Source organism: Lissotriton helveticus, chromosome 5_1 (assembly GCF_964261635.1).
Source record: "Lissotriton helveticus chromosome 5_1, aLisHel1.1, whole genome shotgun sequence".
In the NCBI taxonomy this organism is placed as follows: Eukaryota; Metazoa; Chordata; class Amphibia; order Caudata; family Salamandridae; genus Lissotriton; species Lissotriton helveticus.
The window spans coordinates 129451777-129471185 of NC_136065.1; the positions used below are offsets into that span (position 1 = coordinate 129451777).

At 39.9% G+C, this 19409-nt stretch overlaps 1 protein-coding gene across 1 annotated transcript in view; it reads left to right on the forward strand.

Annotated features, from left to right (window-relative positions):
- The window catches only part of C5 (complement C5), a 354269-nt gene that overhangs the window by 66605 nt on the left and 268255 nt on the right, over positions 1-19409 (forward strand). Inside the window, exons 8-9 of the mRNA XM_078641875.1 lie at positions 11508-11613; positions 14240-14366. Of these exons, the coding sequence (XP_078498001.1) occupies positions 11508-11613; positions 14240-14366 (233 nt within the window). The remainder of the gene's footprint in view (positions 1-11507; positions 11614-14239; positions 14367-19409) is intronic.

The following is a 19409-nucleotide window of genomic DNA, read 5'->3' on the forward strand; positions in this document are numbered from 1 at the left end:
ATATTCCGTCTCCTCACCCACGCACACAAGGCCCTCTACAAACTAGGACCCGAATGCCTCAATACTCGACTATCCTTCTACACACCCACCCGCCAACTAAGATCCTCCAAGCAAGGCCTCGCCGCAATTCCACGCATCCAAAGATCCACCATGGGTGGTAGATCCTTCTCCTACTTGGCGGCCAAGACCTGGAACTCACTCCCCACTCACCTACGCCTTACACAGAACCACATCTCCTTCAGAAAAGAACTTAAAACATGGCTATTTGATAAATAATTAACGCCTCCCCAAGCGCCTTGATACCCTCTGGGTGAGTAGTGCACTATATAAATCCTTGAACTTGAACTTGAACTTGAAGGAGATTGAGCTAGGTGGCATCACTATCGTAAGTGCCATCTCAGTGAACTTTCTGATTGTCTTGACACGGTCGTATATCCCATCACTGTGCATAAGGGTGTGTGCAAGGTACTCAACATCCACCATTTCACCACTCTCCCTTTGTATCACCCACTTCAAGAATGTACTGAAACGTTCAAACTCTGTACACGACCCTTAACACCCCATGGCCAAGCATTCTTCATAGTATTAACCCAAGCCAGCTGCAAAACCTGGAAGTTATAGGTGCTTTGGTGAAGCTCCATCAAAACCTACCTTTGCTACCAGGATCCCTTTTCCTTGTCCTTTCTCTAGCTTTACTCCACCATGAAATGAGGCACATGATACAGAGCAGTCCTCCCTACTCAGATGATGACTGACATCTGGGTGAAATAAATAATATAATGCACCTAACGGATCTGGCTCTTTCTCTCACATTGAGCCCAGCTTGGAGACGTTGGTGTTTGGCATAAATTTCGCCTCGAAGTTCCTTCGATTCTTCCAGAAGGCTTCTCCTTCGCAATGTTCTCTTTCAGAAATTTGACAACGCTATTTTAGGCTCTCGCCGGTTTGCCCGAACAGACTTGTCCTTCCGTTTCTGCAACTGCTTGTTCCATCATGTCGCTGGGATTTGTTTCTCCATTTCAGCCACCTTCCCAGGTTTATTTGTACAGAACTCTCTTCCATTGTGCTTCATCCAATGTGCTCCTATGGGACAGACTAAAGTCTCACTGACTCCTTCCCTGACTGAATCGGTTCTGAGATGTTTTCTCTTCTCTCCTTACTTATTTTCTGTGCTTAGTTGCTCCTACTTTTTCTTGTCCATGTCCCCTGCAATCTCTCCTAACTGCTATATTGCCTAACTAGCTGTTCTAGGCAGTTTGTTACTTGGTCTTCAGATGCTACTAATCTTACTGACATTTAGGTCTTCTCCTGCTCCTCTTCTTTGACTTCTTCTAAGACTCAGCCCAACTGTGTTCATACTTTCAGTTTTCTAATTCTCCTGAATTCTCTAAATTTCTTCTGGATTCTCATTTTTCCCTTGTGTTCCTTGCTTTTTCCTGTATACTCGAAATCTCTCCAATAACTAGCACATAGACCATGCCATCCTATCTGTTCCCTTCTGTTTCCCTTTGTTGTGCCCATTCTGCTGCGTTTCCTTACGTCTGCCACCTCCTCTCTGCCAGACTCCTACTCACACACGTTCTACGAATACATAGAAACAGATCTGGAGGCAGGACCTTCTCATGCATCTCTCCTCAAGTGTGGATTGACCTTTCAATACGGTGTGCAGTCTAAATATCGAGTTTTTATTTTCGACTGGACATAATATCGACTCCAGAATATCGAGATGGCATTAATGTCGAGGTAAGTAATATCGATGTATTTTTTATCGATTTTCATGTATGTTAAAAAATATCGATTGAAAAAATATCGAGTAAGTAATATCGATAGTAAAAAATATCGTTATTTCTAGTAGTTTAAAAATATCGAAAGTCAAAATATCGGTTTTAAGAATATCGAAAGTTGTGTTATCGACAGTCATGATTAAATATATGTTATTTTTTTATTTATTTATATTGAAAATAAATTTATAAAAAATTAATAAATATAAAAATTAATTCAAATAGTATAATAATTTCTAGGAGCGGGTAGTGGGTTTTTAGGGGAATAGGGTGGGAAGTAATTTAATTATAATTAATTAAATATGTAAATTTATTAATTGGTAGTAATATTTAATTAATTGTTAATTAAATAATATTTTTTATTTATATAAAATTTAATTGCTAATTAATTTAATTTAATTGATTAATTGCTAATTATGCTAATTTAAATAATTTATGTCATGTAGCGGGTTGTGGGTTTTTAGGGGAATAGGGTGGGAAGTAATTTAATTATAATTAATTAAATATGTAAATTTATTAATTGGTAGCAATATTTAAATAATTGTTAATTAAATAATAGTTTTCAAATATATAAAATGTAATTGGTAATTAATTTAATTTAATTGATTAATTGCTAATTATGCTAATTTAAATAATTTATGTCATGTAGCGGGTATTGGGTTTATAGGGGAATAGGGTGGGAAGTAATTTAATTATAATTAATAAAATATGTAAATTTATGATTTGGTAGTAAGATTTAATTAATTGTTAATTAAATAATTTTTTTAAATTATATAAAATTTATTTTGTAAATAATTTAATTAAATTGATTAATTGGTAATTATGTTAATTTAAATAATTTATGTCATGTAGCGGGTTGTGGGTTTATAGGGGAATAGGGTGGGAAGTAATTTAATTATAATTCATTAAATATGTAAATTTATTAATTGTTAGTAATATTTAATTAATTGTTAATTAAAAAATATTTGTTGATTATTTAAAATTTCATTGGTAATTAATTTAATTTAATTGATTACTTGCTAATTATGTTAAATTAATTTTTTTATTTCCTGTAGCGGGTTGTGGGTTTATAGGGGAATAGAGTGGGAAGTAATTTAATAATAAAGAAGGAAATAATAATATTTATTAAAGGTATACAACGTTTACCACGCAACTTTTACAACGCACTACCATTACAACGAAACTTTTACAACGCAAATACCATTATAACGCATGTATTTACAACAAATGTTTTTACTACGCAGGTACTTTTACAACGCATACCATTACAACGTAAGTATTTGTAAGTATATAATTATATTTAAAATGTTATAGGTTTGGGTTTTTGGGTAAAGGGGTATTTTTAGGGTTCAGGGTCAGTTTTGGGTTTTTGGGTAAAGGGGTATTTTTAGGGTTCAGGGTCAGTTTTGGGTTTTTGGGTAAAGGGGTATTTTTAGGGTTCAGGGTCAGTTTTCAGTTTTTGGGTAAAGGGGTATTTTTAGGGTTCAGGGTCAGTTTTCAGTTTTTGGGTAAAGGGGTATTTTTAGTGTTCAGGGTCAGTTTTCAGTTTTTGGGTAATGGGGTATTTTTAGGGTTCAGGGTCAGTTTTCAGTTTTTGGGTAAAGGGGTATTTTTAGGGTTCAGGGTCAGTTTTCAGTTTTTGCGTAAAGGGGTATTTTTAGGGTTCAGGGTCAGTTTTCAGTTTTTGGGTAAAGGGGTATTTTTAGGGTTCAGGGTCAGTTTTGATTTGATTTGATTTGAATAAAATTTATAACGCGCAAAAACAATAACCCGCAGGTATCAAGGCGCCTAACAATCACATCAAAATTAAAACATCCATCCTTACACATAGGCTTGTAGGAAGAGGCGAGTTTTTAAAGCCTTTCGAAATTTCAGAAGGGAAGGTAAAGATCTGAGATCAAGCGGAAGATCATTCCACCATTTGGGGGCCAGGGTAGAAAAGGCCTTACCACCCCACTTGGATCTCCGAATCCGGGGGACTGTCAGGAGCAATTTCCCGGAGGAGCGTATGTTCCTTCCGGGGATATAGTGGGAGATGATAGATCCAATTCCTGTGTCACTACCTTTAGCAATGGCTCTATAGGTCATACATAAGACCTTGAACCGAACACGGTGTTCCACTGGTAGCCAATGCAACGCTTTCCTGGCCACTGTGGCCGAGGAGCGTCGAGGGGCATCCAGTGCAAATCTGGCTGCGGCATTCTGAACCACCTGTAAGCGCTGCAGGAGGCTCCTATTGAGCCCCGCATACAGCGCATTACAGTAGTCCAGGCGTGAGCCGATAAGTGCAGCCGCTATTTGCTTTCTGGACTGCAAGGAAAGGTATTTCCTGATCTTTCGTAGGGTGTGGATTAGGCCCCAACAGGTGGAGATGGTCCTACTCACCTGTTTGCCCAAATCCAGGGCCGGGTCTATAGTCACCCCTAAGTTCTTAGCCGATGTAGTGGGGGAAGGGCAGGCTCCTAAGGAGTCGGGCCACCAGCTGGCAGACCAGATGTTCTCTTTCCCTCCAAATACCATCACCTCAGTCTTCTCCCCATTAAGCTTAAGTGAATTCATGATCATCCACTGACCGACCGCCTCCATGCAAGATCTAAATTTGGAGGCGGTAGGTACATCTGAATGGGAGAGAGAGACGAGGATTTGGGTATCATCCGCGTAAGAGACTACCTCCATCCCGAAAGATCTTATTAATCTGGCTAGTGGGGTCACATAAATGTTAAATAGGGTCGGACTAAGAGCCGACCCTTGAGGGACCCCACATCGCACAGGTCGGGACGGAGATAGAAACTCCCCCAATTTGACTCTTTGTGTCCTGTCCGCGAGGAAGGAGGTCAGAAGGTCCAGAGCTGCGTCCCTCACCCCTACCTCCCTTAGCCGAGATGTAAGTACTAAGGGAGAGAGGGTAATGAAGGCCGCAGTTAAGTCCAGCAGGACCAAGAGGGTAGTCTGGCCCCCATCCACTGTAGTGCCGATCTTATCAAGCACGATGGTGAGGGCCGACTCGGTACTGTGTTCCCTCCTGAATCCATGCTGGGAAAAGTCCAGACAGCCCGAGCCTTCGACAAAGGCAGCAAGATGCTTGTTAAGATGTAGCTCAAGCATCTTCGCGGGGGCTGGGAGCAGCGAGATTGGGCGGAAGTTTTTTAGGACCTCCGGGTCAAGGGATGCCTTCTTCAACAGAGGTTTAACCACTGCGCTCTTCCACTCCAGGGGGAAGATGCCATCTCTCATCGCCAAGTTCATGATTTCTAGCAGAGGAGGTAGAAGGGTCACCTTGCACTGCTTGATAATTTTTAGAGGGCAGATGTCCAAGGGGGAGCCAGATTTGGTCTTAGTGAGCAAGATCTCAAGGTCTTGCAAAGCCAGCGGGGGAAAACAGTCCAGTGTGCTCGAAAGAGGGGTGCTAGGGGAGATCGTAATCATCTCAACCCGAGCAGAGGGTGCACTGATACAGGCTCTTTGTTCCTCAAGAGCCGTGTGGATGTCCTGGATTTTTGTGTGAAAGAAGGAGGCGATCCGGTCACATAGGTCTTGCGATGGGACAACAGTATCAGGGGCTTGTAGAGTGTTTGGGTAAAGGGGTATTTTTAGGGTTCAGGGTCAGTTTTCAGTTTTTGGGTAATGGGGTATTTTTAGGGTTCAGGGTCAGTTTTCAGTTTTTGGATAAAGGGGTATTTTTAGGGTTCAGGGTCAGTTTTCAGTTTTTGGGTAAAGGGGTATTTTTAGGGTTCAGGTTCAGTTTTCAGTTTTTGGGTAAATAGGTATTTTTAGGGTTCAGGATAAGTTTTCAGTTTTTGGGTAAAGGGGTATTTTTAGGGTTCAGGGTCAGTTTGGGGTTTTTGGGTACAGGGGTACAGGGTAAAAATTAAGTTTATACTTGGTGGAGTTGGAATAGTAATTTGTATGGGTTCAGTGTCCAGCACCTTCCCTGATGTTATACTTGGTGGAGTGGGAATAGTAATTAGTATGGGTTCAGTGTCCAGCACCTTCCATGAGTTTACAATTGGTGAAGTGGGAATTGTAATTTGTATGGTTTTAATGTGTAGTATGGTTTTGTGAGTTTATAATTGGTGCAGTGGAAATAAGAAAACATTTTTAATACAAGTAATTATTATTGGTAGGATACTATAATAAAGTTTTAAAATTACATAGAAAAATGTTGTATTAAATATAATTATTGTTATTGTAGTAGTTAAAAGATAAATACATTTTTAAATTTATTAAAATTTAAAATGCATTTTTAAATAGAATATTTCATATGTAATTAATATTCATATAGAATAATAAAGAAGGAAACATACACAGGGTTAAATGGAATAAATGAAAAACAGTTTATTAACATATAAAAAATAAATTGTAAGTAGAGATGTATTTTTTATTTCTATTGAAAATTGTAAGTAAACAGTTTTTATTATCCAACAAAATATATGAAGTGCATATATATGTTTTTAACAAATAAATGATATTTAAATAATTATATGTTTATTCACATATATTGTAATTTAATTAGTTAAAGAAACAAATTGGTAATATGTACTTTTCATTTAATAACAATTCTTTTATTCACATAGACATTGAATATATTGTCATAGATAAATATGTATATTTGTTTTATAACAGTAACATTTTTGTTTTTTACAAAGTAATCATATTTTTTTTACAAATTAATATTATGAATATTTAACATATTTATAATATTATTTTTTACATAGATAAACACACAAATACATTTTTATATACATACATAATGTTTAAACTAATATGAGCTATTTTTATAAACAAATTATTTGTAACAAGGTTATATATTCACATTTGTTTAACATATAGATTATTTTCAAAATGTATATATAAATAATAAAATATTATTTAAAGTAACAGATAACAGTTGAATAATTATTTGAAAGTAATGAATATTTAAGAAATAATTTTCTACAATTTAAATAATTATTTACACTTAATATAATACTCAGTGTATTTTTTTAAAGTGTTGGAATATAGAAATTAAAGAGGTTTTTGCTGTATACAGGGACTACTTTTTAACCGCGTAATGTTATTTAGGCTTATTTGGTGCTTCAACAGATCGCAGTTGGATGCTGCTTCGCGTTAGAGAGGGTAAGTTTGTTTTTATTGTATTTTAGAAGTTAATGAAGTTAGTGTTAGTGTATGTGTGGTGTGTTTAAGTTTATGTACATAGGGTTATTAAGAGAAGATTGTGTTTTTGGTGTTAGGTAGAGTGTACGATATTTAATTTTTACCGCGTTTTAGTTGTAGGTGTGTGACGTGAGCTAATATGTTTAAATGTTACAAAGATAATATGTTTGGTGTATAAATATGTCTTTTTATATATGTATGGGTGTTTTTGTGTGGGTGGGTATGTATTTTATTTTTTCCAGGTTATCGTCGCGTTTTACTGTTTTTGAGGAGGTCCTTCTTTTTCGATCAGAGTTATGTGACGAGTATTATATACTCTTATTTTTGCACACAAATATTTTGGTTTTCACGTTTTCCAGGAGCGTTTTTTTTTTAAAATTACTATTTTCGGGTTTTCAATGGTATATCGTGTGTATTACATTGGAGAGGAGTCGCTATGGATTTGCTTGTATTTTTGCATTTTTTTTTGGGCTTCCATGGATTGTATGGGTTTTTGCTATGGTGTCGTATGGATTGCTTGGAATTGGATTACGTTTGAAGGTGCAACAGAAAGGTCAGTATTTACAAAACTTTTTATGGGTGGGGAAACTGTTTAAATTTTTGCTTTAGTTATGTTGTATGTAACATTTTGTAAATACATTATCTAAATACATTTTATATATGTTAATATTATGTATTTGATAATTTAATTGCATATTGTCACATGTAAAAATTAAGGAATAAAAAAAAAAATGCTTAATGTAACGTGTATAGTTATGTTATGTTTTAAAGAATAGTTTTTGCAATCATTGATAGATAGTCTAGTCCTTTGCTAGTTGGATAGAGGGTAACTTGACATTGGAGTGTGTTATACATTTTTTTCCTTTCTTTGGTGAGTTTAGGTCCGATCAAAGTTACTGATTGCTCCATTCGGAGCTCCTGGTAACTCTGTTCTTTTTGTAAGGATTGTATTAATTTGTGAAGGGTAGGTGTTCCTCGGCCTGTAGTTGCTTGGAAGGCCTTGTGCCATCCTTCAACTGCATTGTTTGTTTTTGCTTCCTTATTTAGTGTGCTAAGGTAGACATTCCACCAAGCTATTTGGTATTTGGGTTGTCTTCTATGGCCTGATCTGTGTAGCCTTCCTACCCATGTGTCTTCGAAGTAGTCAAGCATAGGGCTTAGTCTTTCTTCATTTCTTTTATAGTAGGGGCTGTCTATTAACAAGTTATAGTGCTCAGTTACATCTGTCAGTGGAACATAGGCTAGGGCGATGAGTTTTTTTATTTGATAAGCAAAAGTGCTATCAGTGGCGTATTGGATACTCAAGGTAGATTGTTGTAGATGTCGCCAGATACATTGGTTAAAATGGTAATAGCAACCTTGTATTGCTGTGTGTGGGTATGTTTTAAGGATGCTGTTTATCATTGCTTTTTCAAAGTCAATGATAATTTTTTGTGGAAAATAGTTGTTAGTATGTTGCTTGACTTCAGTTAGTATTTCTTGATAGGTAGCTTGCTGTTTGTTTGGTAGAAGGGCATAAAGGAATGGAATATTAGCATTTTGGAAATGACCATGGATAGTGTATAATTGATAAAAAGGTTTGGGGCATACAGAAAAAGTACCGTCCATCATCCAAGTTTGGCATTGGGTAAGTTTAGTCATGTTGTTTGCTGTGGCAAACAGTATAATTCTTTTATCTTTACATTTGTTGTCATAGAGTATAAAATCATCTTTATTGTGAGTTACAGAGAGTTCAGGGGGAATTTGCACTTCTTCAAAAGTTTTTGGTGTGGGAGGAGTAGTGCATGTTGCTCTTTTTTGTCTAGCTATAGTTTTTTTAGGGATTCGATAGATGGTAATTGGCTGGAAGCATGTTGGGGAAGTACACTTAAATGGTGTTTCAGAATAGCAGTTGTTGGTTGATCAGTACTAGTACTAGCTTCTTTAAGGGAATATAGCATTTGTCTAATCTCTATTTCTGTTACATTGGGTGGGTGATTATGTTCCTTAGTATAAGTAACAGTAGTTTCCTGAGTTATAGCTCTACCATAACATTTGTTGGCATAATATTTCGTACACTTCCAAAAAACTTTCAAATCTTTTTGTTTCTCTTGAGTGTAGACATATCCCATGTAACAAAGAAGCATTTTCCCTTTTTGTGAATAAAGGAATTTAGCTCCTTCAGTCATGCTTGTATTGTAGTGCTAGGAGGTAATTAAAAGAGAATGTCATTACATTTTTTGATAAAATAATGTTGTATTCTAATAATACAGTTTAACACATTTCTGATTTACCTGTAAATCTTTTTATGATTTCAAGTAGTTCTTTTCAGGTGTTGATGTTCTTCAAACTGTTATTTTCTGTGTATATATTTTTGTACCTGTGGAAGTTGAGAAAATGTGTACAAATATTTTATAACTATTTATGATATTTTGGTAGAGGTTTTTAGCTAGTTTCTATTTAGTTACCTATCTATTAAATGTCGAAGTTACATTTAAATTATATACTTACTTATTTATATTTAACTTTTGATGTCCAGGTGTTGTCTAGGTCTTCTGTATTTTCTTTTTGTCTGTAGGATAAATAGTAAAAAAAACAACATATATTTTAGGTATTTGGCTTTTAAACATAGGTGTGAGGTTTGAGATTTTCATTTTCGATGGAAAATAATGTAGTAGTACTTACTTTATATAGGTGTAGCTGTCTTTATGTTGAAGTCAATACGTTTTCTTTCAGAAATCCTGCAGAGTTTCGTCTTCCTTTAGTTAGGAGATTTAGGCTGCATTTTTAGTTTGCTGTAATCTTGTTTGTATAGTATTAGTCTAATAGTTTCTGAAGTAGGATTGGTTGTTTAAATTGATAGTCTGTTTTAATTCGTGGATTTGAATTTTTTAACCTGTTATGCTAATTGCTTTCCTTATATGGGTGACGCCAATTAACGTTTATTTAATGTGTAAGGCCTTATTTTGTATAGGTAATGTTATCTTTATATTTTTAAAGTGGAGGAATATATATAATTTGCAGTAAGAAATGTTTAGTTGTTCGAAACATTGTTTATGTATTATAAAATGTATGTTTGTATTTATTTTGTGTTATTAATGTTAGGAAAATATATAGTATGTTTTATAGCTTTTTAGAAACAATTAGTGAATAAATATGAATAGTATGACTAAATTTTAAGATAATACAGTGATTTATTCAAGGATGTAGTAATTTCGATATTTTTAAAAAACGATAAATTTGCTATCTATATTTTTGTATTCGATATTTTGTCAGTTTTTCATTTAAAGATGTGATAATCGATGTTTTAGAAATCGATAATGTTGTTAGTCGATAATGTTGTAGTCGTTGTTTTTTTTAGTCGATAATGTGGTTTCGATATTTTTGTGTTTTGTTGTTTAAGTATAGGCAATCGATAATTTTGTAGTCGATAATTTTTCATCGATATTTTGTGCAGTCGATATTCGGTCTGTCGAGGTTATGTCAGTGATCCTTTCAATACACAGCAGAGCCTCCTCCTCTCTTCTTGAGAACTTCCACAAGAAGCTGAAGAACTGGCTTTTTGATTAACCTCATCCCCTAGGCTACACTAGGCAAACATATCTGCTCAGCTCCACAATACCCATTCTGGGGATAGTGAGCTCCAAAAATAAGATAACATATAGTAACATAACATAACATAAGATAACATAACATAATCTAACAGAACAGAACATAGCGTAATATAACATAACATAATTGTGGCTATATTGTCATAATTCCCTACTTCAGAGCACACACCTAAGTGCCTTTATGTGTATTGTTTGCCTCCACCATGTTGGCAGTGTTTGCCACTCAATCTGACACACCCACCAGCACTGGATTTCCACCATTCTTTACCTCACTCACAACATTCCATATGCATTAGTGCCTATTTTTATAACCTGTCAATATGCTGGCCCCTCACAATTCCATTGGTTGCTTTGTGGCTCCACACCAACTGAAATGAACCATCTCTATGTTCACAAAAGTAAAATATGTTGGCACGCCATACCTGTGTCCTCCCACCCCCTCATATCCCTTGGGGTGACTGACCAAACCAGGAAGCATTTCCTGCAAATATTCCAGGCAAACTATTTACCTCCCAGGTTGATTTAAAAAAGAAACTCCTGTTATAGCATTCTGCCTGCACCTTTCGTAGGTATCCAAAGTGTGACAAGTCAGACAGATCACCTCCTCTATGATTTTAACCCGTTAAGTGCGCCCGTCGGCCAACGGCCGTCGCAAGCACTATCTCAGTAGTGCTGCGCACGCCCGTTGGCCGAGACAGCTCCACCCGCACAATAGAACGCCCGCACCGCGGTGGAATTGCTACCGCGGTAAACGGGTTAAAATTGAGCCTGATCTGCAGTATTAAAATAAAAGTCTGTAGAGCCAACGAAATGGAAGTTAATTACGCCAATAGAGTGGTTTGTCCGTCTTTTGAGCATTGTTTGGGTGCTGCTTCTGCTGAAGCTCCCTCTGAGTATGTGAGTGCCCAGATTGGTGGCTCAAATATTTATATATACCTTGTACATTTACTGAAGAAGACATCTGTGTTCCATCTCTTCATAGTTATTTCTACAACAAGAAGCTTTCAACAGCCGATGTTTATTTCCGCTTTGGAATAATCCAGGCTGGGGAACGGAAGATGATGCCCAAGTCTATCCTGGCAACCGATGTAGGTACCCAGGACTCACTTTCTAAGGATCAAAGCTCTTCTATTCTCTGCTATTCTTGAGTGTGAGTGAGTAAGTGAACAAGTGTGAGGCAGATTGATAATTTGAGAAGTTCACTCTGTTACTGAAATCTGTTTTTCTTGTGAAAAAGGTAGGATCACCTGCAGAATGTGACTAGAAAATGTTCTATAAATCCATGACATCTCAGTCTGTTTTTGTAGAAACAGTGTAATTACAGGATTTTTGATGGGTTCCTCCGTCTCCTGAAAAGTACACCGTCAGGCTAAATCCTGATCGGACAGTGACCCCATTTCAAGAGATAGGACTGAGACACAGGACACAGACGCACATTTTTCTGTGGTTTGGCTCAACTGCGGATGGACAGGAGGACCTGTGCTAGTAGGATTTGTTTTGGGACTTGTGATCCAAGCATCAAGAAAGGGTATTACCAGGATCAGGCATGGCAGCGTGATCCTTGTGTGTAGTCAGGGACCTACTTGCATTGACCATCGGGTCAATGCAATTGGATTAGCAAACTCTGACATAGGAGTATAGGTCAGTACTACCATGTTGGATAAGAGACCCACTATCCATGAATGTACCTAGGGTAATACCAGGATTGTCAAGGGACTTATAATCAAAGAGTGTAGCTAGGGTACTGCCACGATCGGGCATGGTACATCTGATCCAAGACTGTAACTAAGATACTAACAGGATTTGACATAGGTCCTGTGATCCAGGAGTGTAGCTTGTTTAGTATTGGGATGCGGTATGTGACCTGAGATAAAAGAGTGTAGCTAGTCTTCTACCAGGATTGGGCATATGACCCCGCAATACAAGAGTGTAGCTAGGGAGCTATCAGGCTTGGGTCCGGGACCTGTGGTATAAAAGCATAGCCAGGGTATTACTAGAATCTGGAGTGGCACCTGCAATCTAAGAGAGTAGCTAGCGTAACGAAAGATTGGTTATAAGAGTGGTGATCCTAGCATGTAGCCAGGGTAGTACGAGGATTGAACATGTGAACTGCGATTCACAAGTCTAGCCAAGGTACTACAGGATTTGGCTCTGGTCCCATGACCAAACAGAGGAGCTAGTGAACTACTCGGATTGGGAATTGGTCCCATGATCAGCAGCATGAATATCTCCTGGGTGATGAGGAAGGTCCACCCGACCTCCTCAAGGTCACCAGTAACACTCAAATAACGTGGCAACAGCACGAAGAGTAGTATTTTGAGGAGATGCTACAATGCCTTTAGAGAAAACACTATCCCTGAATCTCAGTGTGCAGACTTAGCCGCAAGTGATCCTACTGTGTTCACATTGTGTTTTGAGCATATCATCTTATGAATCTTCAACATCATTTACTGATTTGGGCCAGGGATACAAGTCTGTTACTCGAGTCATTGCTCTCACCTGTACCAAATGGCGACTATCTCTTATGTGTAATGACTCGTCATCTGTATGAAGCAGAAAGTACACCAAGAAGAATCATAAAAATATATGGATGTATTTCATGGAAAGGCCATGCATTCATTTATTGACAAAATATTTTTTATGTTTCTGTCAGATCTATATTTTGTTTTGTACTTGTTGACTATACGTTGTCTTCTTGAAAAATCAATTAGCAGAATTTGGATAGGTGATAGGCTTTGATGATTGAACAGAATTGCTGCATTATTGCTTTGGTTGATGTTGCAATATAGGGATATAGAATATGTGAATTGACATGTTTTACTTATCTGCCAATGCCTATACATATTTGATAAGACTGTAAAATTAGAAATAAAAAATAAAAAGGCCAAGGCCTACCTTTGAGGCAGGCATTAAATCAGACATATTGCAGCCAAATATGAATCAAATATGAGTCTACATTTCTGTTGGATTGTAATCCATGTCTGTTGGTTTCTCAAATTAGTTGGGTTGTCTGTTCCATTAGCTCTACAAATTCCATATAGATTCTGACTACAGGGATTTTCAATAATGAAACAGCATTTTGGGCATAGTCTTACAACTTTTGTGGAGATTTAAAGGGTTTTGTCGATATCGGGATAAACCCTTATAGAATCCCATGCAGATCTTCAAGAAGGTGGGAGAGGCAACTACCATCTGCATCCAGAAAGCTGCCTGCTTTATCCTATGGTAGCCTGAAAATCGCTGTGAAACAACAAGAGAAATAATGAGGTGTCATTTGCCAACAAATTCACCTAATACAGGTCTTGACATCTCCACTAAATCAATGGGGAAGCAAGCAGTGCACAAACTGAGGTCATTCACACCAAATTCCTCTTGTTGTGGACTGTAAACTGGCAATTTGGAAGAAAACTCTGCCTTAAAGAAGGAGGGTTTACAGAATATTTCATGGTTTCGGACACACGGTTGGATTGTGGTTGAGGCTCTCAATATGTTCTATTGACAGCTTACAGAATGCAACATGAGATCAAAGATGTGGCTGGGTCATGGAAGTGTTTTTTGCTGAAAGAGGATGGCCACAGAGGTTGTGTGTTAGGTGATGTACCATGTTGTTGAGCTGTAAAGACTGATATGCTGTAATCCCTAGGAGACTTTTTATTCTGATTTTACTGCTATTTCCAGAAGCATTCAGATAACTCCTCAAACCTCTCATTGCAGCTTTTTGATGGCTATACAGAGGTCACATTTAACAGCAAAAGTGCAGTAAAGGAGCTAGGTTATGAGTCCCTGGAAGACTTGGATGGCGCCAACCTGTATATAACAGTGACAGTGCTTGAGACCCCAGGTGAGGAGGTTTACACTAAAACAACAATGTGATGTGGTTGTGTGGCTTGGCAGTGGTTCTCACAAGCCACAGCTGTGATACTTCTTATACATTCTTCTGGAATAGTCTTCAGGGGCATGTGGGTCAAAATGAATGTTGGTGGTAATAAATGTTGGATATAACATGATCTTATTTTTTAAATGCATTTATCAATGTGTGCATTTATTTATGGTAGGACTCCTCATTACTCATAATATCAACCGCGCTTGTTCATAGTGACCACATACAATGGTTGGATATTATTGAATGAATGTTATGCTGTCCCTGAAGGCACCCACCTACCTGACAAGACATGCAAGGTTATCAGAAGCAGAGGCAAATACTAATGCAGTTTCATGTGTTACAGGATATCTATTTATGTATTTATGAATTCAATGTGTTAAGCATACCTTTGAGGCACCTGGGAGTGCTAGATGGCACACAAGGAAAGCCAGCGATAGGAATTGTGCTGAAGAACAACGTTTTTTTAAAAATTTGAAACGTATATAAATATTAACATGTAATACACTGCAGAGGTATTAAATACAAGCAACGCAGATCTTCAAAATATAAATATGAAATCATTAATAAGACATAAACTCTGTTCTAAGAATATATATAAGACTGCAATGAGCACAAATTTTAAAAGTAAGCGTAAGACCAAGCAAAGGTGAAGCAACCAGCTTAGGTCAGTAACTGCCAAACGTGCAGAAGATAGTATTAGCACATCAAGCGAATATGCGACAAAAGAACTTTCAACAAGGCCAAAGATTGACCAAGTGAGCCACCGTATGGCTTATTGAAGGATCAGCTCTAAGGCAGCATGTCAGTCTACTGTGCCCGCTGGGGTTGAGGAGGAGTACTGCAGAGCCAGCAGTTGCAGAGCATTGTTCATCGGATAAGAGGAACAGGCAGATATTTAAGCTTATGCGAAACAAAAATCCTTGCACTTGGAGAGATCTTATGGCAATATATTTTTCTGACTGTTCAGGGGGCTTGAAGATTTTGGGAGGGATATCTCAAGCGTCAGAAGGTTATGTAAGGTTGCAAGTTTTTAAGGTCTGATTCACCAAAACTCTGAAACGTTTGTCTAAGTTTGAGCACCTTTCTGACTTTAATGGAATTACCCAAGAATTCCAAGAATACTTCTGGGAATTTGAGACAGCTACAAATTCTCAGGGGCGCTCACATGTGCTGTCACACATACCTACAGAATTATACTTGTGCTGCAGAACTTTGTTCATCATAGTGCACTGTGATTTTATACATGTGTACTTTACTCAAGGGTGACGGTGTTGTACCGTATAACAGTAGAGTGGATCCCTACTTCCTCACAATGGAGAGGCATTCATGAATGAGACAGGAATACTGTTCACCGTCGAAAAATATTATGTGTAGTAGTGAATCCCATACAGAAAAGAATCTGTTTTACCAGTTAGCTCATTACTCTCTGTGTTCATCAAGCTGGATGGACACACATCTAGGCAGTAGGTGTTTGGACCACAGATATATTTGATCAGTGGGTACACTTGGTCAGAAGGAATACCCTTGCGGTTGTTCAGTTGATAAATGTTCCTACAGCCATAGTCTGTGGACAATGTGTAGGGTACTGGTTAAAATCGCCTGGTGACCTTATGATGCGTTTAATCTTTAAGTGTCAATAAAAAGAATAATGCTACATTCGAAAAGCATTATTTGTTTTGCTAATAACTTTAGGGCCGTTTGATGAATCATCGCGAAATTTTCAAAACTAGGTTGCCACTCACTTCAGCTGCTGTCTGGAAAGTTGAAAAGGGGGGTCCCAAAACAAATTTTCCCATGCAATTTTCCATAGGGATTTTCAACATGACTACAGCTCGAACTGCTGAATGGAATTAACCAAATTTGGCAGAAAGCTAGATCTTGGTCCAGCAAGAGTAGAGTGTTTTTTTGTAATTTGGTGTACACCCATTCAGTACTTTTGGAGTTATTAAAGAAAAAGGATTTATGTATACCTAGGTACATGGAGCCTCAGCGGATCCCACAGATCTCATGATGAGATGTGATTGGCTGCCACTACTTCAACCAGGTAGTGGTGGCTGCCATCTTGGGCTTCGAGACTCAAAAAACTGCAAAAATGAAGGGACAAGCTAGGAATGCCCTGGCCCCCTATGCCTGGTGGTGGAGTTCCACAGGAACTCCGCCAGGGCCCAAAACATTTATTTTTTAATTTTGCCACAATTTGCTGAGGATCGGGGGCAAATTTAAAATAAAAAAAACAAGCATGGTCTCCTTTGCTTGTTTTTATTAATGCCTTCCTGGGTGTGACAACCCTGGGGGAGGATTATTTTTTTTTTAATTTATGTTGATTAATTTTTCAACAAGGAAATCACAGCACAGCATTGTAAAAAATTTCAGATGTACAGTATCTGTCTTCAATATACAGTCGGACAGCATTGTTACAGGTAATTCATCAATAACGTACGTTCTCCCTTCGTAGCCCATTCCCATCACAGTTTCAACATTCCTTTCCGCGTTATTCCTCCTCCACACTCTCATCATCTCGAGCACTCAGTGGTTCACATATATCTCCCCTAAATTTTTTCCAGGACCCCCAGATTTTACTCCATTTCCGTGAACACCCCCGATTGGCGAATACTGTTCTTTCAGCAATCATGGTCTCGTCCATGTCTTTGCACCATGCGGCCAATGTCGGTAGCTCAGCTGAACCCCATTTTTGTGCGATATTACGCTTAGCTATCATAATCCCTATTGTGGCCCAATCCTGTGCCTGGTGAGTGAGGTCGTTAGGCTCCCAAACATTCAACAAACACCGTCTGGGCTCCGGTACTAGTGAGACGTCTTCCGTTTGGGAAATAGTTCTCATCACTTTTACCCAAAAATCCATGATTTTGGGGCATTGCCATATGGTATGGATAAAGGTGCCTTCGTCCCCACAATGACGTAGGCAATATGGGTGTGGTGTTTTAACTATGTTGTGTAAGGTGTTTCTGGTATAGTAAGAGCGATGCAAGATTTTTAGCTGCACCAGTCTGAGTCGCGATGGTATACCCACCACCCGCGGGGAAGCTAATGCCTCCTATCATTCAGTCTCGTCAAAGTCTCCCACGTCTTGGGTCCTTTTGTCCCCGAGGGGTCCAGTGGGGTCCGGTAGGTTATTGAGCAACTTCCGGTATGTAAGTTATGTTGCTTTCTTAAACATACAATCTGTCAGCAACCGGTCCTCCAGAGGGGAATCCTCTGGGACATCAGTGCCAGGCGGTAGTGCCGCTGTCAGGGCATGCTTTATCTGTATGTACCTAAAAATTTCAGAGGAGGCCTTGGGGGAGGATTATTAATGTAATGGGGAGAGGAGTGCAAGCGTGGCCCCCTCCCAGGCCACCTTCGACCCTGGGGACCCCATCCCCCGGCAGAGTAGAAGATGGGGGGGCCATGTAGCCCACCTCCCAGCCGATTTTGGCCCTTGGGTCCCCATCCCCCAGGCCTGGCCTTTGAAGTAAATTGGGTGTGGGGCTTGTGGCTCCCCTTATGGGCTGATTTTGGCCCCAGGGACCCCACCCGAGGCCCGGCTGTGGTGTAAAATTGGAGAGGGGTCATACAGACCCCTTACGGGCCAATTTCAGCCGGGGGAACTCCATCCGTCGGAGCCCGGGACATAAGAGTAATGGAGGGGGGCTTGTGACCACCTCGGTACCCAATCCCCAAGGGCCAGGTCTCAAATTCTAAAGGGAGGGGGTCACATTTCCCCCCTCCCAGAGCTTTTAATGACCCGAGACCCCGTGCCCCAGGGCCGGCTCCTGCTATGTCTCAGGTTGCCCAACCCCGGGTTATAGCAGTTTCCTGCTTACTCTGGCGTGGGCAGGGAAACCTGTGTTTGCTCTCACTTGGTGGGAGCAATTTCAAAGCTCCCACCAAGCCAAAGCAAACACAAAATCTGCTCCAAGCTGGCAGGGGCTTTAAAAATGCTCCAGCCAGTGACAGCAGACTTTAGATCTGTTTTCCTGTACGCAGTGATGGGGACAGGGAAGTAGATTTGAATATTGCTCACACCCACTGGGAGCAGCAATTTTAACTGCTCCCTGTGGGTAGGAGCACTACAGGCTCCCACTGGATGCAGGGAGGTGGCAGCAAGGGCATTGGGGGTTCCTTTGCAGCCCCCACCAAGGCTATGGTAAGTGCCATGGTTGGGCACCAGGGCACTCCCCTCCTCCTTTAATCATTGGCCAGGCCTTGAGGTCCCAGGGGCTGGCATTGGCCCAGGGAGGGGTGCTGCGTGGCCGCCCTACTTTAGTAAAAGGCCAGGCTCCAGGGGATGCATACCTGGGACCAAAATCGGCCTGGCAGTGGGGCTACGTGCCCCCTTTCCCTTTATTAACTTTGGCCAGTCTCTGGGGAATGGGGTCCATGGGCTTGAAATCTGCCCACGAGGGAGGCCATGCGCTCCCTCCCATATTTTAATAAGGCCAGGCCCCAGGCAATTGGGTCCCCAGGGCTGATATTGGCTCAGGGTGAGGACTGCATGACCCCTACCCCCATAAATATAATGGTGGCCACTGGGGGATGGGGTCCCTGGGGCCGAAAACGGCTCAGGGAGCGGGGCAAATTACACCCTCCCCTAAAACATATGTGTGATCCGGCCCCACGGGACACCCGACCCCGAGACACCCCCTCACCTCTGTTGCCCTATCGCCCCACAGCATGTCCGGGTAGACGCGAGGCATCCCCAACAACAGCGTCCATGACGACCGGAATCCCGCCCCTCTCTCCTTTGCAGGGTCCAATCGGGTGTAACGAAGGACCGGAAGGGCTACCCCGCGACCCCGGAAGTCCCGCCTCCCTACGGACGGCCGGATACAGAAAAGACCGAGGAGAAGAGACATTCGGAGTCGAAGGATCGTGGCAGGAGCATTCGGCTGGAGCGGTGACGGACGGAGAGGTCGGGAACGGAGACAGCGAGGAGTGGTCCGAAGAGTGGTGGAGTCCCACGGAGGTGGCTGAAGAGCGGCCGTAACTCGGAGGAGAGTT